Here is an 11,569-nt window from a genome sequence, read left to right on the forward strand (position 1 = left end):
CACCCACCCACCCCCAGGAGCCGGGGATTAGTAGGCCCAAGAGGAGGCCGAGAGGCAAGCAGGGTCCCCCTGAGCAGGCCAGTGGAGCCCCAGGCGCCCCGGGTGATGATGATGACGATGAACCTCCTCCTCATGCCCTCCAAGCCCAAGGGGCCCCAGCCAGCCTGGGCCACGAGGGAGAGAGAGAGAGAGAGAGAAGGATGCGCGGCATATGCATGCGAGGCAGCCTGCTTGGGAAGGAAGAGGTTCATCCCCTGTGCGCGGGTGGATTCCGAGCCCCTCGATCCAGCCCAGCCCGGATGGTCCTGCCCGCGGGGCAGCTCGGGCCCATCCCACAGGGAAGCCCTAGGGGCTCTGGTGCTGCCAGGGGGCCCCCGCCGGCCGCAGGGCCCGCCTGGCCCCATTACCTCCTCCTGCCCGGGCCTGCCTTCCTCCGGCCCTTGGCTGCCGCCTTGGCCGCTCGCTTGAACCGCCTGGGGAGTCAAAGGCAGCAGCAGCCTCTTAACGGGGGGGGGGAGGCCAGGCAGCCCACCGGGGCCCTGAGAGACACCCCCCGTGCGGGAGCCCACAGACTGGCTGAGCTCTCCCCGTGACGCCCACCACTGGAAGCCCCTCTCCCCGCCCACAGGAGGCCACTTCGGGGCTCCTGACCCTCGGCCAGGCAGGAGCCAGGGACTCACCAAAAGAGTGCCGGCGCTTTCAACCCGAGCTGGGCTCAGTGCCACGTTCAGGGGGCCTCCTGTCCCCCACCCCACCCCGTGCGCAGGGAGCAGCGTGCTCTGAACTCCACTCTTGGGGCTGCCTCAGATCGAGACCGGCGGGGCGAGCCCTCCCCCCCCCAGGGGCCGTCTCCCCAGCTGGCAAGGGCCCCGGGCAGATGCTCTTCGTCCTCCGGCAGAAACTCCTCCACCACCCACCCACCCCCGGACATACAGGCCTCCCCAAGGGGAGGAGCAGCAGCTCCCACCCGGGCTGTTCTTCTGGGCTGAGGGGTGTGGACTCCTCGCCCTGCAGTCCTGATCCGAACCGGGACTGCGGTCCCAGCAGGACGGCCCCCGCCCCCCCCCCGCCTTTCCTTCCCCACGTACCCTGCTGCTACTGCTGCTGCCGCCGCCACCAGTGGAGACTCGGTGCCCTGGAGCCCGGGGGGCTGCCCCCTGCTTGGCTGTGGGCCCGTCCCCCCTCCCCCTCGGTGCCTGGCCCGCCTCCATGGAGTGGCTGCGAAGAGGGCGAGAGGGAGGGGAGGGGAAGGGAAGGGCCCACCGGGAAGGGCCCACCCAGGCAGGGTCTGTGGCCCCGTTGGCCAGATCGGGCGGCTGCTCCTGCCCCCCACCGGTCGCCAGGGCTGGACTCACCTGTAGAAATTCCGGTTGACCTTCTTCTCGGCAGGGAAGCCCAGCATGCCGCAGACAACACGGCTGTTCTGGCTGCTCCAGTTCCCATCGCAGATCTGGGCCCAGCTGTCCTTGTAGCGGACTTCCACGATGCCCTCCGTCACCGGCAGTGGCCGCTTGGCGTGGGAGACGACTGGGCGCAGCCGGAGCTCTTCCACCTGGTTCTGCTCTGTCTGGGGAGGGGGGCAAGGATCAGTTCCCCAGCAGCCTTGGCACTTGTCGCACAGGTCCCCTGCCGCAACCCCCCCCCCACGCCACCCATCTATGCCGGGGCAGACAACCTTGGGCTGTCAGTCACCTTGGGGGGTCCCGGCGGAAAGGAGCTCTCTCCACTCCAGGAAGAGAGGAGATCATGGCCGCCGCCACCACCACCACCACCCCGGTCTGGGGGGCAGCGGCCGCACCACGCTGGGGAGAAAGGGCCCTCCCTCGCCCGAACCCTTCCAGGGCTCTGCGTGGCAAACTGGAAAGACCTCGTGCCAGAAGTCCAAGGCAGGCTGGAAGCTTCCTGGTGCAGGAGGGGGGGCCCTGCTCTGGTGCTCTTTGCGATCTTTGCAGAATGAAAGCGATTGGCACCGACCGCTTGAACGGATACTCCCCAGAGGGAAGGGCGTCCACGCAGCATGTGTGTGGGCCACGCCGGACTCCCCAGGAGGGCTTTTTACACAGGTCGGAGGGCCCGACTGTAACCCAACAGCCCGGAAAGATGCGTGGCTAAAGGGAGAGGCAGCGCGGGCTGCAGTGCCGTGAAGGGCTCTCGGAGTGTCTGCTGCTGTGTCCGGGCTGCACTGTTGAAGGTGGCCGTGCTAATAACAACAACCACCTGTGCTCTTCTTCGGATTTGGGGCAGGTCCCAGATTCCTGCCGTCCCAGTCCTGCTGCACTGTGATTGGGTGTGGAGAGCCTTCCTGTCGATCGCACACTGACTGGACTCACTCTGTGTAACTCACCTGGAGCCCCCGTGGGAACGGCGGGACATGAGGGACAGACGTAATTTAAGAAAAGGAAGAAAGCCCAACTGCCTCTCTACGAGGTGCAAAAAGATGGCTAGCTGTAGACCACGGGTTGGATCCAGCAGTCCACGGCCTGCAACTCCTCCTCGTGTCTCCCAGCCCAGCAGCCATTTATCCCCAGCGCCACAGAAGCCACGTGGGCCACTAGCAACACGGCTTGGGAGGCTGCCGTGGAATCAGGGCTGTCAGCCTCCCGGAATCACTTGTGACCTCCCGGTGGCAGGGGTCTGAGGACACGCCGGGGCCTCCGGGGCTGGCCCTCACAAAAGGGAGGGTGTGGGTGGCTTTTGATTTTGGGCCAGCAGGGCTGGAGGTGCCTGTTGTCGGAATTCACTCTGTCATTTGCAAGACACTGTGTGCGCTGGGGGCCTGCAAGGCACGAAGGCTCCCGAGCGGGTTAAGCAGCCCGCCGAGAAGGAAGCGGAAGAGGAGTGCAGCCTGCCAAATTCCTTTCAGTCTTTGGAGAGGCAGACGGGCCCACCGAACTCGAAGCAGAGTGCAAAACAAAAGTGGTAATGGAAAAAAAGGAGGGGGGGTGGGGCCACAAGGAAATTACCGGGGGATGGAAAGGGAGGGGGGCCTCTCAGCAAAGAAGCTGCCCAAGCCGCAGCCAGAACGCCAAAAAGGAATGCGGGGAAAGGGGCCTGCTGGCGTCAGCATGAAGCAGCAGCAGCGGCACACCGGGAAGTCCAGGAGCCACGGGAGGAGGAAGAGGCTCCGCTTGCTAGAAGGACAGACGGACTCCGGCTTGGCCAAATGCCTCCCCCGCCCCCGCCCGCCCCGAGGGTGACGAGCAGACCTAAGGAATGCTGTGGGTGTAAAATAACTGGCCTCCAGTCGAGCTTGTGACCCACTTCCAGATGGGAGGGGATTTGCAGCCCGCGGTAGCCCAGGTCGCTCCCGAGGCAGCCAGGCTGGCTCAACGCTTCCCTAGCAGGGCGGGGGGCGGGGTGTGTGCGGAGGGGGCCCTGGACATTCTGTCCTGCCTCGGGTGCCGTCACCGGGTTGTCATGGGATGCCTGGAACCTGTGCGGAACATGTTTGCAGGGAAGCTAAACCATCGGGAGCCAGTGGGGCGTATTTGGTTAGAGAAGAAGAGGAGGAGATTGGATTTATACCCCACCAAAGGCGTCTCAGAGCGGCTCACAAACTCCTTTCCCTTCCCCTCCCCACAACAGACACCCTCCTGTGAGGGAGGCGGGGCAGCTGACGTTGTGAGACTGGGCGGGGGCCCTCGGGCACACCTGGCTCCTGGAGTGTAGCCGTAAAGGCCATAGACGCCCCCCCCCCATATGCAACGCTGCCGTGTCCGCAGGGCTCCTTTTACATCCTCATCGTGTTTGTACTTGTGACTTAGGGTTGCTGTAAGGGCAACTGAAGAGGTGGGAATGGCTTTTTCCGGGGGGGGGGGGGGCATCCCTCACAACAGTCAGGTTTCCCCGACCAGCTTGTGTGATGGACCGTGAGGCAAACTGCCTCAGCCTGCCAGGCCCAACCCGCCGTGGCTTTTTCTCCCGACCCCGAGTGACTCTCTGAGAGCACCTAACGAAAGCCAGTGCGGTGTCAAACGAAGGTCTGGGAGACCCGGGTTCGAATGCCTGCTCTGCTGCAGAAGCCGGCTGGGTGACCTTGGGCCTGTCACACCCTCTCTGCCGAGCCTACCTCGCAGGGTTGGTTGTGAGGAGAAAACGGAAGGGAGCATGGCAGCACTTGATGACTTCAGCACCTTCCTTGGCTGGCCGTGCGCCTTCTCTGGAGCCTGTCAGTCCAGGCACTCCTCCGCTGTCCGTGAACTCTGGGGGCTGAAGGGCACTTTAGTCTTGGACAGTTAACCAAAACGGTTACAGGAAAGCTAGATTAATTGCCTTTTAATAGAGATGAAGGGTTAAATTTGACCTGGTTCTCTTTGTTTAAAAAAGATAACAAGGACATATCAGAGGTATCGCATATGCACCTGCACCTCAGGTACTTAAGAACTAATCACTTACCTAGATAGGAATCACATGGCTAAGACAGAAGAGATTAAGAGGGCGGTGAGTGACACGTTTCTATCATCATGCGCTGCCATGATAAGCAAATCAGATTTCCCACATGGATGGACCAATATACGAGCTGAGCGAGCGGGTGTGTGTGTGTGTGTGTCTGAGTGACACAGACTCGGGCTTATTTGATACGCCTGTGCTTCTCACAGTCCTACTTAACAAAGAGAAGTAATCCCCCCTCCCAAGAGTGTGTGGCCTGGGAAGCTTCCACAGGCAAGCCAAGCCTTGGGGATGTTTGACACCCACCCACCCCTGCTCCCCCGTTTGCCAAGAGAGGCCTCTTCCAAAAGACCAGACTTTGCCTCTGCAAGAGAAGATCAAGGATTGGGGGGTGGGGGGTGGAAGCAGAAGAGAGTAGAGGGAAGCCCCCCCGCCCCGCCCCGGCCCACCCTTTGGTGGGGCTGAGGGGGAGGGGGTCTGTCTGGGCAGCTGGCTGGACTACTTGGAGGTGACGCAAGAGGCTCTGGGCCCCGTTCTAGTGCTGGAGCACCTCTGACTGGCCGACTGCTGCCCTTCCTCCGGGGCAGAAAAGACCTGGCCCCACTGCAGCAGCCCACTCCTCAGCAACATCTGGATGAGATCACTTGCAACGCGCACTCTGCCTGGGGCTGCCCCCGAGGCACGCCTGGAAATGTCAACCGGTGCCAAAGGGCGGTAGGGACCACATTGCTCCTGTCTTGGCCTGTCTGCACTGGTGTCAGCTCTGCTGCCATGGGGGTTGGGGAGTTCATTCCGTGTCTTGTTAATTGCTATTGCCTTCCTATCCCCGCTGTTCTGCCTGTGCTGAAACGCTTATCTCTACAGATGTGCAGGAGAAGGCTGTATTGGAGGAAGTTGACAGATTGCTCGCATCGGTGCACCCAACCACATGCAACCTTGATCCGTGCCCCTCCTGGCTCATTAAAGCGGGTCATGAGGGGTTGCGAGGTGCTCTCAGGGAGATTGTCAACACATCACTTTTGGAGGGGCGGTTCCCAGAGGCACTTAAGGAAGCGATGGTCGGTCCACCCTCTCCTGAAAAAACCTTCTTTGGACCCGGCTGAATTGGCCAACTATCAGCCGGTGTCCAATTTGCCCTATTTGGGCAAACTCATTGAGAGGGCGGTGGCGGTACAGTTGCAGGGCTTTCTGGATGACGCTTCCGTCCTAGATCCCTTCCAGCCCAGCTTCCGCCCGGGGCATGGGACAGAGACAGTACTGGTCGTTCTTACTGACGACCTCCAACGGCATCTGGATCGAGGCGGTGTGGCGCCGCCGTTGTTGTTAGATCTGTCGGCCGCGTTCGATATGGTCGACCATCAGCTGCTGACCCACCGCCTCGCTGACGTGGGGATTCAGGGGCTCGCCCTTCAATCGCTTGCCTCTTTTCTCCGTGGTCGGGGACAAAGGGTGGCGATAAAGGAACAGCAGTCCCGGAGACACCCTCTTGAATGTGGGGTGCCTCAAGGGGCAGTTCTGTCTCCGATGTTATTTAACATCTACATGCGCCCCCTTGCCCAGATTGCCCGGAGGTTTGGGCTCGGGTGTCATCAATATGCGGATGACACCCAGCTCTATCTGATGTTGGGTGGCCGGTCAGGCTCTAGTTCAGAAGATCTGCACTGGGCGTTGCAGGCCATGGCTGGTTGGCTCCGACTGAGTCGGCTGAAGTTAAACCCGGCGAAGACGGAGGTCCTGGGCCTAAGTCGGGGTGGTCTGGGGTTGGGGCTCCCTCTCCCAACCTTCAATGGGGTGCCTCTGGTGCCAGCGCCGGAGGTTAGGTGTTTGGGAGTGCTCCTGGACTCCTCGTTAACTATGGAGGCCCAGGTGGCAGCCACGGCTAAGTCGGACTTTTACCATCTTCGGCTGGCTCGGCAGTTGGTTCCCTTCATCGACCGTGATGACCTGGCCACAGTGATCCACGCGACGGTCACCTCGAGGCTAGACTACTGCAATGCTCTCTACATGGGGCTGCCTCTGTCGCAAATCCGGAAGCTGCAGCTGGTGCAGAATGCTGCGGCCAGGCTGCTGATGGGTCTTCCTAGTAGGGACCACATCCAGCCTGTGCTGAAAGCGTTGCACTGGCTGCCGATAGCGTACCGGATTCGCTTCAAAGTGCTGGTTCTTACCTTTAAAGCCCTAAATGGCCGGGGTCCAGCATACCTAAGGGACCGCCTTTCCCCACGAGCACTACGGTCTGGGACGCAACACCTCCTGGCTATGCCAGGTCCTAAGGAGGCCAGGCTGGCTGCTACCAGGGCCAGAGCCTTTTCGGTGGCGGCTCCTACCTGGTAGAACGAGTTCCCGGAGGAGATCCGGGCCCTGCGGGACCTCGCACAGTTCCGCAGGCCCTGCAAGACGGAGCTCTTCCGCCAGGTGTTTGAGTAGGAGCCGTCACTACTGTACCATCATTATAATCTGGCCCTGGAAGAAAGATCGATAGTGCTAAGCGGAACAGATGGCACTGAGTGGATAAAACAGCATTAATATGCCATCTTTATGGTAATTTAATTTGAACATCGAGAGCACTTAATAATGTCGAAATATGTTGATTGATTTTAAATGTTTTTAATAGTTTTATGTGAGGCTTGTGCCTGATTGTGAGCCGTCCTGAGCCTGCGCAGCAGGGAGGGAGGGCTATAAACCGAATTTATAAATAAATAAATAAATAAATAAATATTGTCTGGAGGTCTCCTAGGTACCGTGAGAGACTCCTGGTTCCCAGCTTTCACCACTGAACGGTTTCCTAACTTATCCCGTGCGCGGGAGGGTGCCTAATTGGCCCATGCCATGGGGGGGGGTGCATACGAAAACCCTATATCCTATTAGGCTCTATGGGTTGCCGCCATTCTTAACAGTGCCTGTCTTACTGCATCTATAGCTTTGCAATAAAAGTATAACCGTTCCTGAATGCGTGTGCTTCGTTGTGAGCTGTGGGTTCTGACATTCTGTTAAGAATGGCGGCAACCAATAGAGTCTAATAGGATATAGGGTATTCGTATGTACCCCCCCCCCCATGGCATGGGCCAATTAGGAAACTGTTAGGTGGCTAAAGCTGGGAATAACAAGTGATAAACTAACACATAAGCTTAGAAAGGCAGGATCTCACAAAGTATATTGTTTATTAACAGGGTTTTTTCCCATTACTAACTGGAGTCTAACAGGGTAAATCTCCTACTCGGGTTTTTAGTTTAGTGTGGGTTACTTTTCTTTCTCCTTAGTTGTAGTTCCCCTTCCCTTCTTTTCTTTGTAGTTTATATAGTATTATAAAAAATAAAAAAAAACCTCTCCGGGGGTCTTAAAAAAAAAAAGGAGTTCCCGGATAAACCGGGAGATCTCCTGGAATGACCGGGACACCTCCCGGGTTGGTTGAGAGGGCAGTCTGTCAGCTATGCTGCCATGGGGGTTGGGGAGTTCATTCTGTGTCTTGTTAATTGCTATTGCATTCCTACCCCTGCTGTTCTGCCTTTGCTGAAATGCTTATCTTGACAGATGTGCAGGAGGAGGGTGTGTTGTCTGGAGGTTTCCTACGTACCGTGAGAGACTCCTGGTTCCCAGCTTTAGCCACCTAACGGTTTCCTAATTGGCCGATGCCATGGGGGGGTGCTTACGAATACCCTATATCCTATTAGGCTCTATGGGTTGCCGCCATTCTTAACAGTGCCTGTGTTTAACAGTGCCTGTGTTACTGCAGCTATAGCTTTGCAATAAAAATATAAGCGTTCCTGAATGCGTGTACTTCGTTGTTAGCTGTGGGTTCTGACAAATGGCTGCCAGTTCAAGGTGCTGATGCTGATGGGGAGCCAAGACACCTGGCGGACTGCCCCACTCCCTCCCCAGCCTCCCGAGCCCCCCCCCCAAAGGAGCTCCTGCCCAGGCCTCTTGAGCCCCTGGAAGGGCCGGCCTCTGACCTCCCCTCCCAGCTCCGGCTGTGGCCCACGTCCCTGGGGAGACCCACCTCAATCACATTGGAGTCCACAAAGCCAGCGATGCGCTCGTCCTTGCAGATGACACCGGCGTCTTCCTCGTGGGAACAGTCACTGTTGCCCCAGCCCCGCGAGCGGCAGTCCATGACACTCTTCTCGCTCCCGCCACAGCTCAGGTTGCCAGCCAGATGCGCCCTGTGGGGGGGGGGGAGAGAAGGACATCCAAGTCCCTGGGCTAACTTCCGGCCAGAGAGGGCTGGGGGCCTGGCCTTACCTGGGAGACTGGTCACCGGGGGGAGGGGGGCTGTGGTCTCTCAGGGGTCAAGGGAAAGGCACTCTGTGCACCCCTGAAGGGGTTCCTCCTTTGTCTGTACTTTGGATGGCCTTTGGGCCCTGAGGCTAGACTGGGGAGGGGAGGGCCTCCTCCGTGGGCGGCAGCTGCCTCTGCCCTTGACCCACCCGGCCCCCCGCCAGGGCTCTCGCCAGGGCCCCCCCCCGCCCCGCAGCAGCAACCTACCCAGCTGAACTCACCGGAGCCTTTGCCGTACTTTGCACTGTGGGTCCAGCCGGTGGCAGCAACAAAGCCCAGGTGGCGGCAGAGGACGTGGGCGTTGGCCAGGGTGAAGTCATCGTCGCAGATGGTGCCCCACTCTTGGTTGTAGAAGACCTCGATGCGCCCCTCGTTGTGCTTGCGGGGGTAGCCTGCCAGCCGGAACTGCAGCGGGGCCCCCTCCCGGCTCGGCCTCGTGGGTGTCGGGGGGCTCGGCTCGGCAGGACTCACCCACAGACAGATGCCGCAAAGGAGACCGAGCAGCTCCCACCACTCCCGAGGGATGCCCATCGTTCCCAAGGCCTGGACCTGGAGGGGAAAGGAGGGGGCCTCAGGAGGCGGCCCTGCCTGAACAGCCCTCGCTCCCCTCCTCCCACATGGGCTCCCCCCCCCCCCCTGCCGCAGAGTGACCCAAATAGAAAAGAAGAATGCAGGGTGGTGTGCTAGTAACGCATCGCTGGCTACTGTGTTTAAATCCCCCCCCCGTCCCTGCTGACAAGCATGCGGAAAAGGCAGCGGCGGGGGGGGGGCAGGACGGAGGCCTCCCTCCTGGGGGACGCTCTCAGACACCTTGTGGAAATGATCCAGGGGCATTATGTTCGTGGCCTTCCCACGGTGCACTTAGTCAGCACCATTCTTTTCAATAAAGTGGTCGGCTTTCTCAAAGATGGCCGACGGAGGTTTCGGGAATGCCTCCGTCAGCTCCTTCTGAAGGGGCTCCGCCCGCTGAGCCAGCCACACTGCCGCCTTCGTCGGGAACCAGCCAGCGGCCTCCCAGGCCCTCCGTGCGAGGCGGGTCCCTCGGTGCCTCCGCAAAGGGACCCTGAGCCGGCAGGGCCCTCAAGCCTGGGGGGGCCCTCCAGTGCGGACCGCCCCTCAGCCAGACTGCACGCTTGGCGGCCCCGGGCCTCCCCTCTGCAGAGGAGAGATCCATGAGTCCTTACAGGATCTGGGCCACACCGCTCCTCCTGAGGAGAGGAGCTGACAGGGGAGGGGACCCAGCCTCGCGTGCCAGGAACACCCTATATATGTCTGTGGTGAGGCTGGAACCAGCGTGTGTGTGTGGGGGGTCACCTGGTCTTGCCGAGCAGCCCACCCAGTGCCTGACCCTTGGCCTGTGGCCCTTGAATGACCGCTGTGGCCAGGGGCTTGCCTCCCGCCCGGTGAGCAGAGCAGCCTTTGAGCCTGGGGCTCCTGCCCAGCCCCGAAATGGACGGACTCAGTGGAGTCTCGGGGCTTTCAGGTGCGCTTCATGGTTGACTGGCTTTCCCTGGATCAGGACCGCTCCCTTTTCTGACCTGTGTTTGCAACGCCGGTTTTGACATTACTTTGCTGCAGTCGTTTCCATTGTCATTCTCACTCCCTCAGCCAGGGAAGGGACTGCCATGCAGGCCAGAGAGACCCTTTGGGAGGCAGAGGGAGAGCGCGCCCCTGGGTTTTGCAGCTCTGCTCAAAGGGGATGCTTCTGACACACACATAGACACACACACACACACACCCCGCCGAGGGCATTTGCTCTGGGCCAGCCAGGCCTGACCAAAGAGCTCCCTTCCTCTCCTCGGGGCTTCTGCCCACTCCATGTTTGGCCTGGGAAAGAGAAGGCTCAGAGGGGACACGATTGCAGTCTACAAGTATCTGAAGGGCCGTCATGTGGAAGATGGAGCAGATCTATTCTCTCTTGCTCCGGATTGCAAGACCAGATCTCATGGGTGGGAATTACAAAGGAGTCGTTACCGGCTAAATATCAGGAGAAACTTCCTAACTGTGAGAGTGGTTGAGCAGTGGAACAGTCTGCCTCGGGAGGTGGCGGAGACTCCTTCGCTGGATGTTTCCAAGCGGAGGCTGGGCAGCCCTGTTTCGGGTACGTTGTGGGGCTCTCTTTCGGCTCTGCTCCTGCAGAGTGCTGGGGGCTGGACTAGATGACCTGGGAAGGTCCCTTCCAAGTCTAACATTCTATGATTCTATGATGTGTGTCTGGGGCTGACCCAGATGTCCAGCAGGAGCTGGTCCAGGGGGTGCAGTGGCCAGCTCTGCTGCAGACGGCAGCAGCTCCCCGAAACCTTAAGAAAGGTTTGGAACTCGCCTCCCTTCAGCCAAGGAGTCGTTCCAGCTGCAGGGCCCCCCCCCCCGGAGCTGGTCCAGGGGGTGCAGTGGCCAGCTCTGCTGCAGGCGGCAGCAGCTCCCCGAAACCTTAAGAAAGGTTTGGAACTCGCCTCCCTTCAGCCAAGGAGTCGTTCCAGCTGCAGGGCCCCCCCCCCCAACACTGCCTTACCCCACCTAGCAGTTGAGCTCACCCGGCATACTGGCGGGGCTGGCCCTGCCTGGGCCTCCCTCCCCCAGAACCAGGGGGCTGCCAGCTCCAGGTCGGGAAATGCCTGGAGATTCTGAGGGTGGGGTTTGGGAGGGGGAGGGGCTTCGGCGTGGGGCCATGTCCACAGACTCCACCTTCCCAAGGGGCCGTTTCCTCCTGGGGGGGGTCTGTTGTCTGCCAACGAGGGATCAGCTGCACCAGCAGGAGATCTCCGGCCGCCACCGGGAGGTTGGCAATTCCACCAGAACCTGAAAGCGGAGGTGCCCGGCATGCAGATCCGGGGGTTGGCTAGGGGGCCGTGCCCCCGCCGCAGGTGCCCAGCAGGGTGGCGGGGGGGGGCTTCCCGGGGTCAGA

General features: G+C 60.3%; 1 protein-coding gene across 1 annotated transcript in view; it reads right to left on the reverse strand.

Annotated features, from left to right (window-relative positions):
* The window catches only part of LOXL3 (lysyl oxidase like 3), an 18,245-nt gene extending 9,049 nt beyond the window's left edge, over positions 1-9,196 (reverse strand). Inside the window, 4 exon segments of the mRNA XM_015411254.1 lie at positions 1,356-1,567; positions 8,387-8,535; positions 8,538-8,549; positions 8,886-9,196. Coding sequence (XP_015266740.1) covers positions 1,356-1,567; positions 8,387-8,535; positions 8,538-8,549; positions 8,886-9,195 — 683 coding nt within the window. The 5' untranslated portion in view covers position 9,196.
* Between the last annotated feature and the right edge of the window lie 2,373 nt (positions 9,197-11,569).

The sequence above is a fragment of the Gekko japonicus genome, unplaced genomic scaffold (assembly GCF_001447785.1).
Source record: "Gekko japonicus isolate JY-2015 unplaced genomic scaffold, Gekko_japonicus_V1.1 scaffold1756, whole genome shotgun sequence".
Lineage (NCBI taxonomy): Eukaryota > Metazoa > Chordata > Lepidosauria > Squamata > Gekkonidae > Gekko > Gekko japonicus.